At 40.9% G+C, this 21,356-nt stretch overlaps 1 protein-coding gene across 2 annotated transcripts; it reads right to left on the bottom strand.

Annotated features, from left to right (window-relative positions):
- Positions 1-607: 607 nt before the first annotated feature.
- On the bottom strand, positions 608-19,144 carry LOC110505250 (molybdenum cofactor biosynthesis protein 1). 2 transcript variants are annotated; one of them, XM_021584356.3, is made up of 3 exons: positions 18,462-19,144; positions 11,614-11,749; positions 608-2,347 (listed from the first exon to the last, which is right to left on the bottom strand). In XM_021584356.3, the coding sequence occupies exons 1-3, from the start codon at positions 18,666-18,668 to the stop codon at positions 1,209-1,211; spliced, it is 1,482 nt and encodes a 493-aa protein (XP_021440031.3). In that variant the 5' UTR covers positions 18,669-19,144; the 3' UTR covers positions 608-1,208. The 2 variants fall into 2 exon arrangements, with proteins under 2 accessions (XP_021440031.3, XP_090076575.1); XM_090220449.1 differs by lacking the exon at positions 11,614-11,749 and having other exon boundaries at positions 18,462-18,792.
- Between the last annotated feature and the right edge of the window lie 2,212 nt (positions 19,145-21,356).

The raw sequence follows: 21,356 nt of genomic DNA, 5'->3' as shown, positions 1-21,356 counted from the left end.
AGAGGATCTGCAAAGAATGGGAGAAACACCCCAAATACAGGTGTGCCAAGCTTGTAGCATCATACCCAAGAAGACTCGAGGCTATAATCACTGCTGAAGTTGCTTCAACAAAGTACCTAGTAAAGAGTCTGAATACTTATGTAAATGTATATTTCCGTGTTTTATTTTTAATAAATTTGCCCCAAAATTCAAAAAACCTGTTTCTGCTTTGTCATTCTTTGTGTCGATCAATGAGGGGAAAAAAACACATTTATAGATTTTACAAGGCTGTAACCTAACAATATGTGGAAAAAGTCAAGGGGTCAATACTTTCCGAAGGCACTGTACTTACCATGTTGTTGATATTGTTGCCATTTCCACCTGGTATTCACTAACAAACTAGTTATTTCTGGTATACAGAAATAACTGATCCAATATGAATTGTGCAGTGTTACTAGGCCATTATTATGCAATTACCATTTTAACACTTTCTTAGTACATACAAGGGGTCTCAAAGTTAGCTAAGTTTTATACTAAATTTCAGCACACAATCATAAAAAAAATGTATGGAGTGACAATTTATAAAATGTATAAGCATTGTTAAAGGTGTAGGAATCACACAAGCATGTTTCATTAATAAATCACCCTTTAATAAAAAAATCTAATTAATCATTTTTTCACATCAAGTTTACGGTTTATGAAGCAATGTTGTCATGGATTTAAACGTACAAACAATTCACAATCTAAATCTGTGTGTAAGAACATTTCATAAATGATGCCCCAGATTTAAAAAAAACAGACTATAAAATAAAGCAAAAGCAAAACTGCAATTTTACATTTCCTACATTTAATATGTTAAGGGAGAGTGTGCGACTGATATTTAACAAAATGTACAGTACAGATAGCCAGAGTAAGCATTTCTGATCGTACCCATGCCCTGTTATCTGGTACAATGGAAGGACCAATACTATCAGCAAGTCGTGGCACGGCCTACCAGGCAAACAGTGCCATCGGCACGCTGATTTGATTCACATAGGTTATGGAAACTTAAATCAGTCGAGGACTTACAGTGAGGCATTTCTTGATCCTCTGTGATCAGAGATTAGGGGGTCGGAAAGGAGATTCCAATTTCAATTCAGGAAGTCTCCCGAGTTAAACTTATCTGAATAAAGTATTGACACCCAAACCTGGTGCTGTGTGGAAATCAGGTTTTGGGCAGGGGTTAGAAGTCAGGGTTCACGGTGGAAGTCCTTCTTCCCGCCTGTCTTACTGACCAGCTTGACGTCCGTAAAGGTGATGTCATGACTCACCGCCTTGCACATGTCGTAAAGCGTCAACGCTGCCACCGTGACTGCCGTCAAGGCCTCCATCTCCACACCGGTGCGGCCTGTGGTGTGGGCAGTCGCCGTGACAACGGCTGCGAGTCGGCTGGCGTCGAGGTTGAAGGTGACGGAGATATGGTCTAAGGGCAGCGGGTGGCAGAGCGGGATGAGGGCGCTAGTCTGCTTGGCGGCCATGATTCCCGCTAGTTGCGCTACGGCTAGTGCGTCGCCCTTAGCTAACTGGTTGTCACGGAGCAGGCCGAAAGTGGTGGGGCCCAGATGAACGGTAGCTGTGGCTGTGGCGCTTCGCCGTGTGGGAGACTTGCTGCCCACATCCACCATGGAGGCCCGGCCTTGGGCGTCAGTGTGTGTCAGTTGGGCGGTAGTGGGGTTGTCTGGCTTAAGGTAGTGAGAGGAATTTGCATCCGCCACCAAGTGCTCCTGTGTGGGTTTTTTGAGTGTGGCTTGGGGGACATCTCTGGAGGTTTGTCTGTGGCACAGCCTTATGCTATGCTGGCCTAGGAGGGGCCCTGTTTTGGCATTTCTCAGTAGTGTGCAAAGGGAAGGAATCCCGGAGGTCCTTGTAGAGGAATTCTTTATTAAGTTTGGACCCCTGGTAACGGTGTACCTGAGGCAGTCTGTGTCATTGTGACTCAATTCATTTGTGTGTGTGTCAGAACCAGAAGCTTTGGTTTGATAACTGGGGGTTGCCAGTAAGTCACCGTTCCCATATTTTCTGCGGGGGGCTACACTAGAGGCACTGTCACCCCCGTAACGGCTTCTTTTGACAAAATGGGACCACTGAGGGATTCTTCCACACTGGTGGGTTCCCGAGCAGCTGATACCAGGCTGCACTGTTGAAACAGTGTAGCCTGAAAGGCACGATACATCCTTACTGGGTTGGCCACCCCCGCTTCTGGAGTGGTACTGTTGGAGGGTCATAGCTGAGGTGAGGACTCTAGGAGGGGGGACATAGGAGAGGGGGGGAAAGGACCCCTGGAAGATTCTGGTCATGGGCAGGGACAGAGGCCTTTTGGCTGTGGTGCCTGAGAGACAGGGAAGAAATGAAGATGAAGGTTTAGGAAGGCAACTCTAACATATAGTCAAACAGCATTGTAATATGGTAATGCATTGTCATTATTGTAATTCAAACAGTGTTAGTGATTTTATTTTAAAAGTTACCACATGACTTCGAGGTCAAAAAGGCCTCTATCCAAGCAGAAGATCAATGTTTCCCATTTTGCATGCCAGAAGAATACAATGTAGCTGAAAACACAACTCATAGAGATGCACATCTCCACTTCTTTGACAACATAGGCAGCGCCATTGAGGGCTTTCACCATTTTGAAGTAGTCAATTGGGTGGAACATGCTAATGAGTTAAGTAAGGATAACAGAATTCTATCCAGGTCACCAGGATGGTTTAGCCAATTAACTATACTCCTGGACATTCCATAAACTGCAGGTGGCAGTAAATCACCTACCTTGGCTTCATACCTGTTCAGACTTTACACACTCCAGCACAATAGGTGGTGGTATGCACCTTTTCAGTTAATTTACAAACTTCAAATTTACTCATAGGAGTAAAAATAAATTATATGAGCTCTCTGGTACATTTCTATGGGTTCACTTTATCAAATTCAAATCAAAATGGACTGAGGGGACAAGATTAGGAGAGAGGTGGAAAGCGAGTGCGTGAGTGTTATGTAGGCCAGATGAGTCAGGAGAGAGAGAAACGAAAGAGATAACAATTTCACCTGGTTTGAAATCTGAATCAGTGTGCGATAAAAACGTAACGTTATGACTAACTACTGTTCCCTGAAGGAGGGAAAAGAGGTACAACATACTATGGGGAGTCGCACACTTGGTTGAAGGAGCTAAAACCACAGCTGACAAGACCAATGAAATCTGAGCCTCCCTGGAAGCCCCGCCTTCCACAGGTGATAAGCGAGAGGCTTGGATTAATTCCCTCAATTTAATTCCACTCTTCACCGAGCCCAGGAATGGGCGGTGCGGGGCCAAATAGGTGTTGTACCTCGTTTCCCTCCTTCAGGGAACAGTAGTTAGTCAAAACATTACGTTCCCTTTCAGTCAGTCAACTTCAGTACAATAAACTATGGGGAATAAAATCACGCCCCATGTCGATCCCAACGAATATTAAATAAAACCATGGCAGACTACCCAGACTTGACCCCGCCAGATGCAGCAGTCCGGGTATTGCGCACACGGCATGCTGCCTAGTGAACTTCCATTGAGAGCATCTCGAACTGGCTGCATCACCACTTGGTATGGCAACTGCTTGGCAAAGTGCTACAGAGGGTGGTGCGGATGGCCCACTATATTAACTGGGGCTGAGCTCCCTGCCATCCAGGACCTCTAACAGGCGGTGTCAGAGGAAGGCCAGGAAAATTGTCAAAGACCCCAGCCACCCAAGCCATAGACTATTCAGTCTGCTACAGCATGACAAGCAGTACCGGAGCGCCAAGTCTGGGATAAAGTTTCCGGAGCAGTTTCTACCCCCAAGCCATAAGACTGCTAAACAGTTAATCAAAAGGCTACCTGGACTATTAGCATTTACCCCGTTTTGCACCGACTCCCTCCTACTGGACTCTTCTCACGCACAGTGAATTTGGGAAACTATTCAGACCCCTTGACATTTTCCACATTTTGTTACGTTACAGCCTTATTCTAAAATCGCTTATACTTTCCCCCCCTCAATCTACACACAGTACGAATTAAATGAATAAATACCTTATTTACATACATCACCGTACAAACGTTTGGGGTCACTTAGAAATGTCCTTGTTTTTGAAAGAAAGGCACACTTTTTGTCCATTAAAATTACATACAATTGATCAGAAATGCAGTGTAGACAATGTTGTAAATGACTATTGTAGCTGGAAACTGGCTGATTTTTATGGAATATCTACAGTCGTACAGAGGCCCATTATCAGCAACCATCACTCCTGTGTTCCAATGGCAAGTTGTGTTAGCTAATCCAAGTTTATCATTTACAAAATCTAATTGATCATTAGAAAACCCTTATGCAATTGTGTTAGCACAGCTGAAAACTGTTGTCCTGATTTAAAGAAGCAATAAAATTGGCTAGTTGAGTATCTGGAGCATCAGCATTTGTGGGTTTGATTACAGGCTCAAAATGGCCAGAAACAAAGTACTTTCTTCTGAAACTCAGTCTATTCTTGTTCTGAGAAATGAAGGCTACTCCATGTGAGAAATTGCCAAGAAATCTTGTACAACGCTGTGTACCACTCCCTTCACAGAACAGCGTAAATTGTGTCTAACCAGAATTGAAAGAGGAGTGGGAGGCCCCGGTGCACAACTGAGCAAGAGGACAAGTACATTAGAGTGTCTAGTTTGAGAAACAGATGCTTCACAAGTCCTCAACTGGCAGCTTCATTAAATAGTACCTGCAAAACACCAGTCTCAACCTCTACAGTGAAGAGGCGACTCCGGGACGCTGGCCTTCTAGGCAGAGTTCCTCTGTCCAGTGTCTGTTACTTGAACTCTGTGAAGCATTCATTTGGGCTGCAATTTCTGAGGCTGGTAACTCAAATTAACTTATCCTCTTCAGCAGAGATAACTCTGGGCCTTCCATTCCTGTGGCAGTCCTCATGAGAGCCAGTTTCATCATAGCACCTGATCGGTTTTGCTAACGATCTTGAAGAAAGGTTCTTGAAATGTTCCGTATTGACTGACCTTCATGTCTTAAAGTAATGACGGACTGTCATTTCTCTTTGCTTATTTGAGCTGTTCTTACCATAATATGGACTTGGTCTTTTACCAAATAGGGCTATCTTCAGTACACCCCCCCCCCCCCCTCCCTGTCACAACACAATGGCTCAAACGCATTAAGGAAATCCATTCCACAAATTAACAAGCCACACCTGTTAATTGAAATGCATTCCAGGTGACTACCTCATGAAGCTGGTTGAGAAAATGCCAAATGTGTGAAAAGCTGTCATCCAGGCAAATGGTGGCTATTTGAAGAATCTCAAATATATTTTGATTTGTTTAACACTTTTTTGGTTACTACATGATTCCAAGTGTTATTTCATAGTTTTGATGTCTTCACTATTATTCTACAATGTAGAAAATAGTACAAATGAAGAAAAACCCTTGAATGAGTAGGTGTTCTAAAACTTTTGACCGGTAGTGTATATCAAATCAAATCTTATTTGTCACATACACATGGTTAGCAGATGTTAATGCGAGTGTAGCGAAATGCTTGTGCTTCTAGTTCCGACCATGCAGTAATATCTAACAAGTAATCTTAGCTAAATCTGACTCGTTTCAGGAAACTAGGCGTACGTCACTACTTCACAGGAGAGCCATTTGAACATATTTTTGCCTGGTACGGCAACTGCTCCGCCCACAACCTTAAGGCTCTCCAGAGGGTAGTGACGTCTGCACAACACATCACCGGGGGCAAACTACCTGCCCTCCAGGACACCTACACCACCCGATGTCACAGGAAGGCCAAAAAGATCATCAAGGACAATAACCACCTGAGCCACTGCCTGTTCACCCCGCTATCATCCAAAAGGCGAGGTTAGTACAGGTGCATCAAAGCGTGGACCGAGAGACTGAAAAACAGCTTCTATCTCAAGGCCATCAGACTGTTAAACAGCCATCACTAACATTGAGTGGCTGCTGACAACATATTGACTCATCTCTAGCCACTTTTAATATTGAAAAGTTTATGAAAAAATTTATCACTAGCAACTTTAAACAATGCCACTTCATACAATGTTTACATACCATACATTACTCATCTCATATGTATATACTGTACCATCTACTGCCGTTCGGCCATCGCTCATTCATATATTTTTATGTACATTTTCTTATGAATTCCTTTACACTTGTGTGTGTATAAGGTAGTTGTGAAATTGTTAGGTTATTTGTTAGATATTACTGCATGGTTGGAACTAGAAGCACAAGCATTTCGCTACACTCGCATTAACATCTGCTAACCATGTGTATGTGACAAATAAGATTTGATTTGTGACTCGTTTCAGGAAGCTAGGCGTACTACTTCACAGTAGTACGTACTACTTCACAGTAGTACGTACTACTTCACAGGAGAGCCATTTGAACGCAAAACCTTTAAAAAAAAAATTCATCAAAATGCATTTTGCTGCAGAAATACCTTTTGGAACATGTGAACTTTCATGTGCCTTAATAATACACTTCTATGCCATCTGTAAATATGAATAAAATAGTTAAAATTACAAGCCTCGTTGGTTTAGCCACATGTTACATTTTAACAGAATCCAAGTTAAACTGTAGTTTGTTTGTATCCTGTTTAGTGAATGATTACTGTGAGTATTAATAGAGTTTAGGCCATTAAACTGTGTGCAAGCTAATTTGGAAAGGTTGACCTAATCAAATGAGGAAATAGCCTACGATCAGACAGCAGGGTCAGGCCCAGGACAAGAGAGGACCATGGACATTCCACGGGGGAGATATGGCAAACTCATTGGGGTCATAAATGTATAGCTGTGGAGGTGACACCTACAGGAGGGAAGAGTATAAGATGTGTTGTGAACTTTCTAAATGGATGCACTCAGCTGGCGACATCCTCGGTATTAAACACTTGGAACTTCTCTTAAGCTTTTGGTCTCAATTCCTTATTGCAAAGAGGTTGCAATAGCATTTTTCTTTTTAACACCATGGAAAACATCAGGAACCGTCCCGCTGGCCATAATTGGCTGAGATAATGGATGGGCTAAACATGCTGAGATATGAGTTTGGATTGGTCTGCCATGTAGCACACTTCCACCTATAACATGAGCTGCTCAGTATGTGTAGGTAATCCTAACGTGGCTGTTTTTTAAAGATATCATGAAGAACTGCAAAAGTGTTGCTCTCCACTTTCTGGAGGACCAAGTTTTGAAATCAGTGGGAGTATGATAGCTAAGTAGATGGAGAAAATTATGCCGTTTGATTGCAAATATGCGGAGGGAGTCGAAAAGAGAACACAGAAGGCTGTTGTATAAAACACTGGATTACATCTTTAAAAAAGAAATAAGGGCAACCATGGCATCCGTGACAGAGGGAGAAGCGTTCGATCATCCATGTATATGGGTAAGAGAGACAAGCTACATTTTCAGATATTAAAAGTTTTTAAATTTTTGTTTTCGTTAAAGTGTACTGTTAGCTAGATACCTTCTGTATCCTGTGCATGTGACAAATACACTTTGATTTGATATTGGGAGTGTTTACCAGAGATGGTAATGTGAAGAACATGACCTGCACCAAAGTCGAATTAGGATATAAACAGTAGGCCAACTGGTATCCAAGTTCTAAAAGAAGAAGAAAGCCTTGCTTTTATTTCGTCTCACTCACAACCGTAAATCATTTTTGTAATTATCTCGCAATTAACTTGTAAATAATGATATTGTTGTGAGTTTATTTTCCTGTAAAGACGTTGTCAGCTATATGATATGGTCATTATTTGAACTGGCTAGCAAGCTAGAAACGAACCAAAACATTGTTTAGAAGTTGCTTTTAGTCACCTGGTTTGCTAGATTGACATACTGTAGACTAAATTCATTATTGGTGTTAAAATACACAAGTTATGCTATTCTGGACCACCAGGCTGCTGATGTTACGCAGCCTGTCGTTTTTGTGTTTACTTTTTCATAACGACAAGTTTGATGTCGGATTACGAATGGTCATAATGTCACTGCGACAACTGTAGACAGACAGGTTGATAGACGTAGTATAATAAACCAGCCTCGAGTCTTAAAATCTTTGGTGTTTAGTACTCTACTGTACTCAATCTGTTCAACCTCGCATGTGAATGCTTAAAGAGATGGGTGAGCCTAAGGCTTAAGAGAGTGTGAACAATGCTGACTGGGTGTAGACAAAGAAGAGTTCTCCATTACGTGTACCAAAAGATTCAAGGGTCATTTTCTGGAGTTTATCAACTTTCAAAGCAGAATTACTTTCCCAACTGTAGCGTATGATATAGTACCATTTTCTAGCTCGGAGTCTCTACTTCTTTCCAATGCAAAAAACACAATTTCTAATTTGCTACTTAAGACTGACTTGAGCCAGTCAATCACATATTATGCAAAGGAAAACGTAAACTGCCACTACCTCACAATGCAACCAATTTCAAACATGTCCCTACACCTTAGCCTAGGCGCTTGCATAGATCTGAAAGGATATAGTGGACAGGTCACCCTAGGCCAGGGATGAGCAACTGGCGGCCTGGCCCCTTTAAGGCCCTCGAATGAATTTCCACCAAAATAATAAAAACAATTTGGAACTCAATCGGGGTCTCAACTTACTGTTGCGAGTTAGAATATACAAGGTGCAATTTAAACATTTGGTTGTGCGTAGGGCTGTTGCGGTGACCGTACTACCACCACTAGTCATGAAGGCAGTCAAATTCCATGTGATCGTTTAGTCAAATAATTAGGCTTCTCCAAGCTCTGATGCTGCCGATGGTCATTAGTCTACCAAACTTGCTAACTGCCTGGTACTCAGCACTTTATTGTCCCTCTAATCACACTGATGTTGATGCAAATGTGTGACAAAAATGTAATCAATCACTTGTGCAAGAAAACAGTGATGTGCCTCTACTGAAAAGAGGAGGATCAGCTTTTTAAAGGCCTACTATATTTATTTCTAAACTTTCCTAATATTAAGCACGTTGCTTATATTTAAAACAGAAGTATAGACTACCTGACTGGCATGAAAATAAACCACCGGGAAAAGCGTCCTCCATTCGCATAGATGAAATGTATTTTTTCCCACCCGTTTCGATACAGGTGCATGATAATGGTCCATTCTAAATCAAAACAAATTTCACACATTATTTAGTATACGTAAAGACAAGATTAAATCAAGAATAGTCTGATGGTTGATAATAGCCTATCACAATGATATATTATCACTTGTGAATGATGCCTAGCATAAGAAACAATGCCTTTAAAAAAAAATCATGGTCACACACACACCTCACGTAGCCTAGCCCATAGACACTAAAGTGGCCAAATAACTTCTTAAAATTAAGCACATTAATCCCCTTTACAAGGGGTGTAGAGCCTAACTGGCATATATAAGCAGCACGAGTCAAGTTTGGGGAAGACAATTTTCACCATAAAAATGCACCTTTATAATAAAAGTATTACATGCATAATTGCATTTCCGGTCACTTTTGATAGTGTTTTCCGCTAATAGAACATTTGCGCCTATCGCCTACTACCATGTGCGCATTGCTACACTTATAATGTGAAGAAATAGCCGTCAGCCACATTGCATACAATTACTTTTTTTTGGTGCTAGTGGTTGTATTAATTTGGGATCTATCGCATCTCACAACTGTTCCAGACTGTTTGGAATATTTATTTATCACACAGAATAGGTCGACCTTTGTACTACTATAGTAGATTGACATAGGCTAGTGCTTTTGCTATTCGTTAGGCCTGCTCATCTTGTTGGCTGACAAAAATGTGGACAGTTCTTCCAATATCTACCTCAGAATTGGATAAGGACAAGCATAGTTGCGTCCCCGATGGGTCCGTCTTCACTTGTAGCCTGTGAGAAATGCCTGATCACGTGATGGAGCGCAGCACTCAGGGAGAAGTGCACAACATCCACTGGCCACAAAAGGAGGTGCATTATGGCACACAAAGGGGATGCCGCCGTGAAAATCTTGTCATTATCAAGTGCTTGTCAAATTGTGAATGAGTGACTGATGGTGTGTGTACAGCCTGCGCACAAAAACAAAGCAGGGCACATGCCTTTCAAGACAGTGACTTTTTCAAATCATCATTTAAGTCGCAACCTTCATGCAGCCTTACAATGTATTAAAAATCAAAACATATAGCCCAACGTTTGTAGAACTAAAGTTACATTAACTCCAAATTAAGCATATAGGAATATACATTTCTTTGTTAACCACTCAAGAATAGCAGCATGTGCCCACTCTCTCAGATCGATTGGAGAAAATATCCTTTGTATTTTGTTCAGCTTTGATCAACTGCATTTTTCATAATATAAAATACTGCCACGGAATTATAAGCAAATCTTGTCTAATGTTAGGGAAGATTCAGAATTTGTTGGTAACATATGTAAGATGTTTTTATATTCATCAAATGGGTGTAAGTTACTTCTCATCAGAATGGTATTTTTGTATAATGCTGTGGCGAGGTTGCAGTTATCTGTTCTATGTCAAAACTAAGTTGCATGGGCCACAGAGAGGGGAGAGGTCAAAGTGTCATCATGTGTAAACATATATTTTACTCCCTACCTTTTTCTAGTGGGGAAAGGAGGGTGGCAGTGTCTGGAATCATTCTCATGCTCCCTTTTATCTTAACCTATAGCCTCACTCTCCTCTCTGTGAGTTTGTATTTAGAGTGGGTTGTATCTAAATGACAATTTGATATATGCCTGTTGATATGGAGGATTGGTTTATGGTTCTGGGGTTTGGGAAAGGAGACAAAGCTGAACGATGAATTATGTCTATGCTGTCTGACTATGTGTGATCTTTGCTATAAAGGATCCCATTTTGCCATTGTGTGGGGACTCTCAACTTTTCATTAGAGATACTGAACTGTTGAAAGTCAAAATGCTATAGAGCTTATATAATTAAAGATGGACTTTTATAACTAACTGACTTGTGTGTGTGTGGTTTGCTCCCATGATTTGGTAAATAGAGGAAATTTCCACGACACTACTAAATGAACTAGTGTAGCCCACAGCTATATGGCATAGAGCCAGTTAAGGACAACTCAGAGTATGCTTTTCTGTTCTTCTGAAATAAGACATTTTCTTCATATCATGCTTCTTTAGACCTGTCCAAAATAAATAATGGATTTATTGTGTAGTCTATATTACATTGATTTATTTTAAAATGTAGATGTTCCAAAGGTCAGCATCAGTGGCTTGTAGGGCTGTGTGTGAAAGTGCTAAATGAGTTTGTTAATTAACAGTCAATTACCACGAAGAGAACAGTTATTTGCTTGACAATCACTGGTTGACGAAATATCGTGACTGCCACAGCCCTACTTGTGCATCAGCAGAGCAACTGCGCCCCTCATGATGAGATCAAATTTTGTGTCCCCTACCCCTATCAAAGTTGCCTATCCCTGACCTAGGCTATCGGAAGGCAAGACGGAGCTATTAGGCTAGCATTTTGTTTATCTGATTCTTTCAGGGGGTAAGGGGTGAATTACAAGTGCAGGACAGTTCTCATGAATGAAAGACCAAAGTTAATGTGACAGAGATGAATCACCACTATTGGCGAGAAATTGAATAATATTGTTCAAAATGCTTACAGCGAAGGTTGCATTCCTCCATCATGGAGACGCGCAGGTAGCTGTGCCTTCGACAAAAGTCGCCTGTCAGGAAGGCAGAGAAGGGTAGAACGTCCTGGTTTAACCTTCGCCTCCGGCCCCCTGGGACAGCCACCCCCTGGACAATAACAATAAAATACAAAAGAAACCGTGAGCAAACATCCTTAAGGAGGCTTACTTAGCCAGCATTTACTGTGCTTCATGTCCAAATCATCTTAAAGTAGGCTCACTTCATTGAATAAGACAATATATTTTCGGACATGATACGGAAAAAATGCAAATATTGAATTTTTGGGCCACAAATGCTAAAAAGACAGCATTTGGAGATGCAGGTAAACAAAAACAAAACATGGTTGCCTAGTGACTGCGTACAGGAGAATGAAATCAACATGCAACATTGTCCCTTTACTCAGTTTAGTTTCTTTTACCTTTAGTAAACCTGGCAGGTCAATTAAGAGCAACATCTTATTTACAATGACAACCTGGCAAGTTGATGATAGTATATTTTTCATAGGGGAGAAAAGTGAAAATGCAGAGGTGTGTATGGAACAACATGGTCGAGGCACTATGTTCTTCATGTGGGAGCAAAGCAGCAATAATAGAAAAATCAGGGATTCAGCTAGTCTCTCTGGCTGAATATCTATGTTCTCCAGATACAGTGGGGCAAAAAAGCAAGCTCCCACTTAAAAAGATGAGAGGCCTGTAATTTTCATCATAGGTACACTTCAACTATGACAGACAAAATGAGAAAAAAAATCCAGAAAATCACACTAGGATTTTTAATGAATTTATTTGCAAATTATGGTGGAAAATACGTATTTGGTCACCTACAAACAAGCAATATTTCTGGCTCTCACAGACCTGTAACTTCTTCTTTAAGAGGCTCCTCTGTCCTCCACTCGTTACCTGTATTAATGGCACCTGATTGAACTTGTTATCAGTATAAAAGACACCTGTCCACAACCTCAAACAGTCACACTCCATACTCCACTATGGCCAAGACCAAAGAGCTGTCAAAGGACACCAGAAACAAAATTGTAGACTTGCACCAGGCTGGGAAGACTGAATCTGCAATAGGTAAGCAGCTTGGTTTGAAGAAATCAACTGTGGGAGCAATTATTAGGAAATGGAAGACATACAAGACCACTGATAATCTCCCTCGATCTGGGGCTCCACGCAAGATCTCACCCCGTGGGGTCAAAATGATCACAAGAACGGTGAGCAAAAATCCCAGAACCACACAGGGGGACCTAGTGAATGACCTGCAGAGAGCTGGGACCAAAGTAACAAAGCCTACCATCAGTAACACACTACGCCTCCAGGGACTCAAATCCTGCAGTGCCAGACGTGTCCCCCTGCTTAAGCCAGTACATGTCCAGGCCCGTCTGAAGTTTGCTAAAGAACATTTGGATGATCCAGAAGAAGATTGGGAGAATGTCATATGGTCAGATGAAACCAAAATATAACTTTTTGGTAAAAACTCAACTCGTCGTGTTTGGAGGACAAAGAATGCTGAGTTGCATCCAAAGAACACCATACCTACTGTGAAGCATGGGGGTGGAAACATCATGCTTTGGAGCTGTTTTTCTGCAAAGTGACCAGGACGACTGATCCGTGTAAAGGAAACAATGAATGGGGCCATGCATCGTGAGATTTTGAGTGAAAACCTCCTTCCATCAGCAAGGGCATTGAAGATGAAACGTAGCTGGGTCTTTCAGCATGACAATGATCCCAAACACACCGCCCGGGCAACGAAGGAGTGGCTTCGTAAGAAGCATTTCAAGGTCCTGGAGTGGCCTAGCCAGTCTCCAGATCTCAACCCCATAGAAAATCTTTGGAGGGAGTTGAAAGTCCGTGTTGCCCAGCAACAGCCCCAAAACATCACTGCTCTAGAGGAGATCTGCATGGAGGAATGGGCCAAAATACCAGCAACAGTGTGTGAAAACCTTGTTTAGACTTACAGAAAACGTTTGACCTCTGTCATTGCCAACAAAGGGTATATAACAAAGTATTGAGATTAACTTTTGTTATTGACCAAATACTTATTTTCCACCATAATTTTCAAATAAATTAATTTAAAATCCTACAACGTGATTTTCTGGAATTTTTTTTCTCATTTTGTCTGTCATAGTTGAAGTGTACCTATGATGAAAATTAGAACTTGCACGATTGGTGGCTGACTAAAACCTTGTTTTGCCCCACTGTAAGTCTGTCAATGAAAACCTTGATTGCATAATTGTAAAGGAAACTAATGCAACTCATACTGAATACCAGTCTAAACATATTTTTCAAAAATGTGAAGTGTCATCAAATTTGTGATTCATTACAATATCTACATGGACAAATACATCTGGAATGGTTTTGCATCAAGTGTTCTTTCACTGACAAGACAATTGTATAGGGTACAATTGTAAAGCACTATGCATTATTATTATTGTTAAACAATAAGGCCCGAGGGGGTGAGGTATATTGGCTTTATACCACAAACCCCCAAGGTGCCTTATTGCTATTATGAACTGGTTACCATCAACATAATGTTTTATTGTCCAGCAGCCAAAGGCATAATCCTAGTCATGGCAGTCATATTAGTAACCCATGCTAGTTAACTTCTTAGGGTAAGGGGGCGGTATTTTGACTTCCAGATGAAAAGCGTGCCCAAAGTTAACTGTTAACTCAGGCCCAGAAGCTAGCATATGCATATAATTATTGGTAGATTTGGATGGAAAACTCTAAAATTTCAAAAACTGTTAAAATAAAGCCTGTGAGTTTAACAGAACTGAAATGGCAGGCAAAACCCCGAGGACAACAGCCCCCCCCCCAGAAAAATGTATCCTACCACTGATTTCAATGGCTGGCACTTTTATAATAGGGTGGGAATCGTGCCCGATTGCAGTTCCTAGGGCTGGATTGCGTTGGATTGTTCACCCACTAATAGGAAACATGAGCTGGGTTTAGACCGTCTTGATACAGGGTAGTTTTACCCTACTGATGACGTGTTGTTGCAATATTCTTTAGAAAGAGTTTCAGGCTGCTTTTGGGAAAAATGAGCCAGACATTTTAGTTTTTCTAGGTGGCTCCCATTTTGTCTGTAGTGTTTCCTAGTGCGTTCTTTGATATTTTTCTCCGGTAAAGACAATAATGAATCTCCGTCTTAAATGTTATCGTTTATTTGCGTATTAGGGTACCTATTGTTTGATTATAAACGTTGATTGACTTGTTTGGATAAGTTTATTGGTAACGTTTGGGATTCATTTTGTATACATTTTGAAGGAGAGAAACCAAGTTGATTATTAAATCCACAGGGGCCGAACAATTGGATCCTGGTCTGCTTTTTTATCTAACATTATTATCAGGAAATATTACAAAATTATGGAAATTCGCTTGTGCTGCCACATTGGAAGCGGGGACTGTAGTGATTGTAATCCTTATCACCCCATTTAAGGTCTTCCGTCTCAAGCGAAGATTCTCTATCTGAGAAATGCATTTTGAATGTAAACCAAAATCAGGGTTTAGGCCTTTGCATAGCACTATTACAGAACCCGCATTAGTAGTTAATGCTCTTAATGCTTTAAACACTCAAATGAAATGTGCTGCTTTGTTTGAGGACATGTCAAAAGCTTTTGATCATGCTAGTTGATTGAATGAATTATCTTGAAGTGCACCACAGAGGTGCATTTTTGGACCTGTTCTCTTCACTATTTGTGACCGACTGCCACAGTAGCAACATTTGAAAGTGTTTTTTACATTGGATAAAATTAGAGAAGTAAGTAAGTATGGGTATATAATTCTGCTTGAAAGTTGATCAACCCCACTTTTGACAAAAATGGCCCTTGAATATTTTGGTACATCTACTGGAGAGCTCTTCTTTGTCTACACCCATTCAGCATTAACCTTAGCCCCAACCATCTTTTTAAGGATTCACGTGAGGCTGAGTAGTTTCATAAACAACCAAAGATTAAGACTAAAAGTGGTAACACTCCAGGTAAAAATACACTTTATCTAGTCCTTGGCATATATCCTAATCTGACTTTGGAACAGGTCATGTTGTTTTTCCACATTACCATCTCTGGTAAACACGCATATCAAATAAAAGCTAAGTTTTACACATTCTGTATTGTGTGCATGTGACAACGGTACAGTGAAATGGTTACTTGCATAGTAGCAATATGAAAAACAAAACAAAGTGTCCAGATAAAAACATTTTAGATGACACTTACCCGACACACTTGTTTACATTGATGGGTCATGTGAAGGAAATGCTATAACCAACCCTCAGCCACATCTAGCTAAGTGGATGGGTCACTATTGTTTAGACATGTACACATGTCATAAAATACAATAGATGGCCGTAATCACCCCCAGACACACATCGAGCAACTTGATGGGTCATGTAGTCATCTGGCGAAGTGGAGTCTTTTGTTTAGACATCTAGCTAGCTAAACAAAGAAGCAACATAATCCCAAATCATACTACTGTCAAAACAAACACTGCCATAACTGTAGTATGAATATGCAGGTAGCTAAGTTACCCAAAAAGGTTAAATGTTAGCAAACTATAACTAGCAATGCAAATGGCTTTCTGATTCAAACAATATTACTACACAGATCATACACAACTTTAGCTGGAGAGTCAGCAAGCTAATGGTTGCTAGTTAGCTAAGAGTACACTTTAACTTGCAATGAAAACTAACTGACAAAATTAGAAAATGTAGCTAGACTATTACCCGTACACAGTGCATTGGAGAAAGTATTCAGACCCCTTGACTTTTTCCACATGGGCCCCCCCCCTCAATCTCCACACAATACCCGATAATTACAAAGCAAAAACAGGTCTAGAAATGTTTGCAATTGTATATATAAAAAAAAGAAATACCACATTTACAACTGAAGTCGGAAGTTTACATTAACTAGTTTTAATGACTCCAAGTGTTTCAACCACTCCATAAATTTCTTGTTAACAAACTGTAGTTTTGGCAAGTCGGTTAGGACATCTACTTTGTACATGAAAAGTAATTTTTCCAACAATTGTTTACAGACAGATTGTTTCACTTATAATTCACTGTATCACAATTCCAGTGGGTCAGAAGTTAACATACACCAAGTTGACTGTGCCTTTAAACAGCTTGGAACATTTGAGAAAATGATGTCATGGCGTTAGAAGCTTCTGATAGGCTAATTGACATCATTTGAGTCCTTGGGAGCAATTTACAAAACGCCCGAGGGTACCACGTTCATCTGTACAAACAATAGTGCGCAAGTATAAACACCATGGGACCACACAGCCGTCATACCGCTCAGGAAGGAAACGTGTTCTGTCTCCTAGAGACGGACGTACTTTGGTGTGAAAAGTGAAAATCAATCCCAGAACAGCAGCAAAGGACCTTGTGAAGATGCTGGAGGAAACCGGTACAAAAGTATCTATATCTACAGTAAACATTAGTCCTATATCGACATAACCTGAAAGGCCGCTCAGCAAGGAAGAAGCCAATGCTCCAAAACCGCCAGAAAAAAGCCAGATTGCAACTGCACATGGGGACAAAGATCATACTTTTTGGAGAAATGTCCTCTGGTCTGATAAAACAAACATTTTACTGTTTGGCCATAATGACCATTGTTATGTGAAGCACGGGGGTGGCAGAATCATGTTGTGGGGGTGCTTTGCTGCAAGAGGGACTGGTGCACTTCTCAAAATAGATGGCATCATGAGGCAAGAAAGTTACGTGGATATATTGAAGCAACATCTCAAGACATCAGTCATGAAGTTAAAGCCAAGATTAATATGTAAAAACAAATGAGACATTATTTTGTAACAACACAATATGTTGTGTTGTAAGCAATATGTTGGTGAAGAACCATTTAAGAGTCCAGAGGAGGGCGCACCGGGCTACGCAATTAATTAAAAGTTGACAATGCAAGCCGGAAAGCTAGCCAACTATCTAATAAACACTTCGGATACGAGGTTGGTTTATCATTTTTTAACAAAATTAAACAGATATCTTGTAATTGAGCAAAATAGTAAAGGTGGCCGATAACTGGGGACCGTATGCCGATAATACGGGACGTATTTTTTATTTTTTTGCTAAGGCGTTTATCAAAAAGCTGTTATGAGTATTTCCACTGAAATGTCAAACATGCTCATTTCTGAACCGTTAGCTAATATTTTTACGATACCAATAATCACAAAACATTGATGGCTTGATCACAAGATGGTAATAATTCTTAAACGCTGTTGAATGTGACGATGTTCGCGTGGAACCCCGTATTTATGTAGAGTTTACAAATAACATCTTATTGCTGGACTTTGACTGTTGGAAATCACCTTCCAAGTCAGTCTATTGTGCGTAATCAAAGTTATATTGACTACGTCCGTTCTAAACTCGCTAATTAATGTCTTAATCGAAATTACGGATTGCCTCATCAGCTTGTCGTCCCCTAATGCCATAGTTTGTACATCTTAAATGTCATTAGAAACCACATGCTTAATAAGCAAGTCAGCCATGTTTTTTAAGTCAGTAAATGTGGCTGAATGAACTGTTTTGATGCCAGACAAGGCTGATAGCCAGATGTAGCAGTGCTAAGATTTTGGGACAGCTTTATGTAGGCACCGTTTGCACTATAATGGTGACAATTCATGTATGGTTTAGTGTAGTGGCATTGCTGGCATGCATCCCACTTTGTTGTTGTTGCCCCACCAATATTTATTTACATGCTGAAATCGCCACTGGTAAGTTTGACAGCTAGCAAGAACGTGCGTTATAACTTAAATAGTTTGAAATGTTGGTAAAGCCTTTCTTACTAGCCTGGGCAGCCGTTATAGGTGTACTTTCTTACCTGTGTCGTTACAGTGACAGCTGCAATTGACTGTGCAGGAGTTACGAGTTGAAGTTCATTTTCCTCTTGCGTATCACTGGAATAGAACCGCAGCATTTTGGCTGTTGAGCTTGGCGCAAATAGTTTCATGTGCTGCGTTGACAGGGCCTTGACAACGTAATGGTTGCACAGTACAATGCGGCAGCACTTGCTGGCATGAAAAGCCATCGCATAAATTAAATGTAGCTGTGGAAATCGATGTTTATCGTTTTAAAAGTATCAAAGATGTCAGAGGATCGCATAACGTCTTCAGAGTCACTGCAGCCATATCCGAGGGGGAGTGGGCAGCTTCAGCCAATCATCTGAAACCTCGATTTTGTTGCCGTCTGGTAAGTGTAGTTTTACCATAGACAGGTTTCCTTTATTGACATTGTTTATTCCACAAAAGCAACGTCGCCAAAAACAGCAACATTGCGACATGTGAACAGTAGGTAATGGCAACTATAGGAGAACTGTTCTAAAGATCAACAAAATCGTTATCCGTTCAACAGAGGTGGATTTTTCTTTTGTCTAACTTTCTTTCCTGCTACAAATGATGATGGAAAGTGTTTTTGTTTTTTTAAATAAATTATATTTGCCGAAAAATGTTGAAGGTATGCAGGGCATGTTCGGTCATTACATAGCTTAACTATAATGCTACGTTCGTAACCAAGTGGGTGGTGGGAATTTACCAGTTGTGAAGTCCTAAAAACCAGATGGATGCATTCAGATGCTTTGAACTCGTTGAGAAACGCTGATTGGCTAATGACCAACAAGCTATGGAAACCATAAACTAAAGTACAGCTATCATGCCTTTAGACTAATTATAGTGATTAATTAATTATAGACTAATTATTGTTGCATTAACCGCCGAAAATGATGTTACTGAGGTAATTTCCTTAGTAGGTGGTGTCAGAGGTCAGCATGTGGGAGCTCATGCTGTGTTCACATGCTATCGGAGTTATTGGAAGTTCCTAGTTCCGACTGGGAAGTTTGACTTGGAACGACCCTCCAAATCAGAATTACAAGTGGGAAACTCTGAGGAAATGTTGTTGCCCACCAAGGCACCTGCAAGTCACCAGACATTTCTGGGGGGAAGGGCCCTAGCCCTCACCCTCCGATCCAAAAGGTCCCAGACGTGCTCAATGGGATTGAGATCCGGTGCTCTTTGCTATCCATGGCAGAACACTAACACTCCTGTCTTGCAGGAAATCACGCACAGAACGAGCAGTATGGCCGGTGGCATTGTCATGCTGGAGGGTCATGTCAGGATGAGCCTGCAGGAAGGGAGGAGGATGTCTTCCCTGTAACGCACAGCGTTGAGATTGCCTGCAACGACAACAAGCTCAGTCCAATGATGCTGTGACACACCGCCCCAGACCATGATGGAGCCATTACCATGTCGATCAACGCTTGAATAGAAACCTAGTTCACACCCCCGATTTTGAAGTCAACACAGTCGCTACAGTCCCATTCGTTTTCTTTGTAGCCTCTTTTGAATGTTGCGGTTGCGCACATTTGTACGGAATGGGGTGAGTTTACGTTAACGTTAGTTAGCGAGACAGCCAGCTAACGTTAGCTAGCTAACAGTACACTTAAAATTTAATATAAATTAGAGTGGAGTCTTTTGTTAAGACATGTAGCTAGTTAGCTAGCTAAACAATGGACCATAATCATAATAATATCTCATGACGTTACTACCCTGCGTGAATCTGCAGGCAGCAAACCAACCAGGTTCTATTGCTATAACTAGTCAAACAAATGTGTCTGAGATACGAAGAATAAGCTCATACACATAACGGTAGCTCGCGACCCAGCCAGCTAACGTTAGCGAGCTAACAGTACACTTGTAATGAAACCACTTCCTGTCAAAATTAGAAACGTGTAACATCTGAATCTTACCAGTAGTATACATCATAGTTGGACGTGTCTCCTGTCTGATGCCATGCATGGTTGCCTTAGTTTGACGATGTAATCCAGATGTAATCTGGTGTTTTCTCCATCTCCTTAGCTATAATACTCGAATTCCACTGATTTCAAAACTCGGTCCTCCAGAAAGTGGAGAGCATTCACATAACGTTAGCTAGCGAGTCAGCCAGCCAACTGTACACTTTAACTCAACATTGTTTATGCAGTTTTACTACGCAATAAAAAAAAAGTTAAAGCCGCGTTCGACACGATTACCTAAACATAATGACCAGCTCCAATAGACAGACACGTGCTTTGTGGTAGACCAATCCAAACTCATCTCTCGGCATGTCCAGCCCACTCATTATCTCAGCCAATCATGGCTAGCTGGAAGGTTGCTCACTTTTTCTGTGGTTTAACCAATTAGGCTTGTAATTTAACAATTGTATTTACGGATGGCATACAAGTTTGATATTAAGGCACACGAAAGGTCACATGTTCGAGAAGGCATTTCTGCCCCCCAAAAAACGCATATTGATTAAAAAATATATTTTTTACATTCAAACGGCGCTCCTGTGAAGTCCTGACTTGTGACATATGCCTAGTTTCCTGAATCGGGTCACAAATAATGTTTCATTGCTGGAGAAGGATTGTCCTGTCTTTCAAGAATGCCTGAATTGCTTCGCCTTGCTTTCTGGTTGTTTCCCCATCCAATTATTTCAGATTTGCTATGGATAATGTAAACACTTCAACCACTTAATTTTTATTCAACACTAGGTTTTTGCAAAAAAGTGTTTTTTTCTATAGGTGTGACGTCATTACGTCCAGCTGTTTTTTATCGACACAAGACAGTTCAATGGAAACACACCGTAGCAGGCAATTGTCACATCTTTTTTCTAAACAAACTTGTTAAATGTCCACAAGAAATCACTGGACAAGTTATTTTATTTTTATTTAACTAGGCAAGTC

This window comes from Oncorhynchus mykiss, chromosome 25, assembly GCF_057628025.1.
Source record: "Oncorhynchus mykiss isolate SJ-2025 chromosome 25, ASM5762802v1, whole genome shotgun sequence".
NCBI classification, from domain to species: Eukaryota; Metazoa; Chordata; class Actinopteri; order Salmoniformes; family Salmonidae; genus Oncorhynchus; species Oncorhynchus mykiss.
This window is presented reverse-complemented; position numbering and strand designations above follow the sequence as displayed.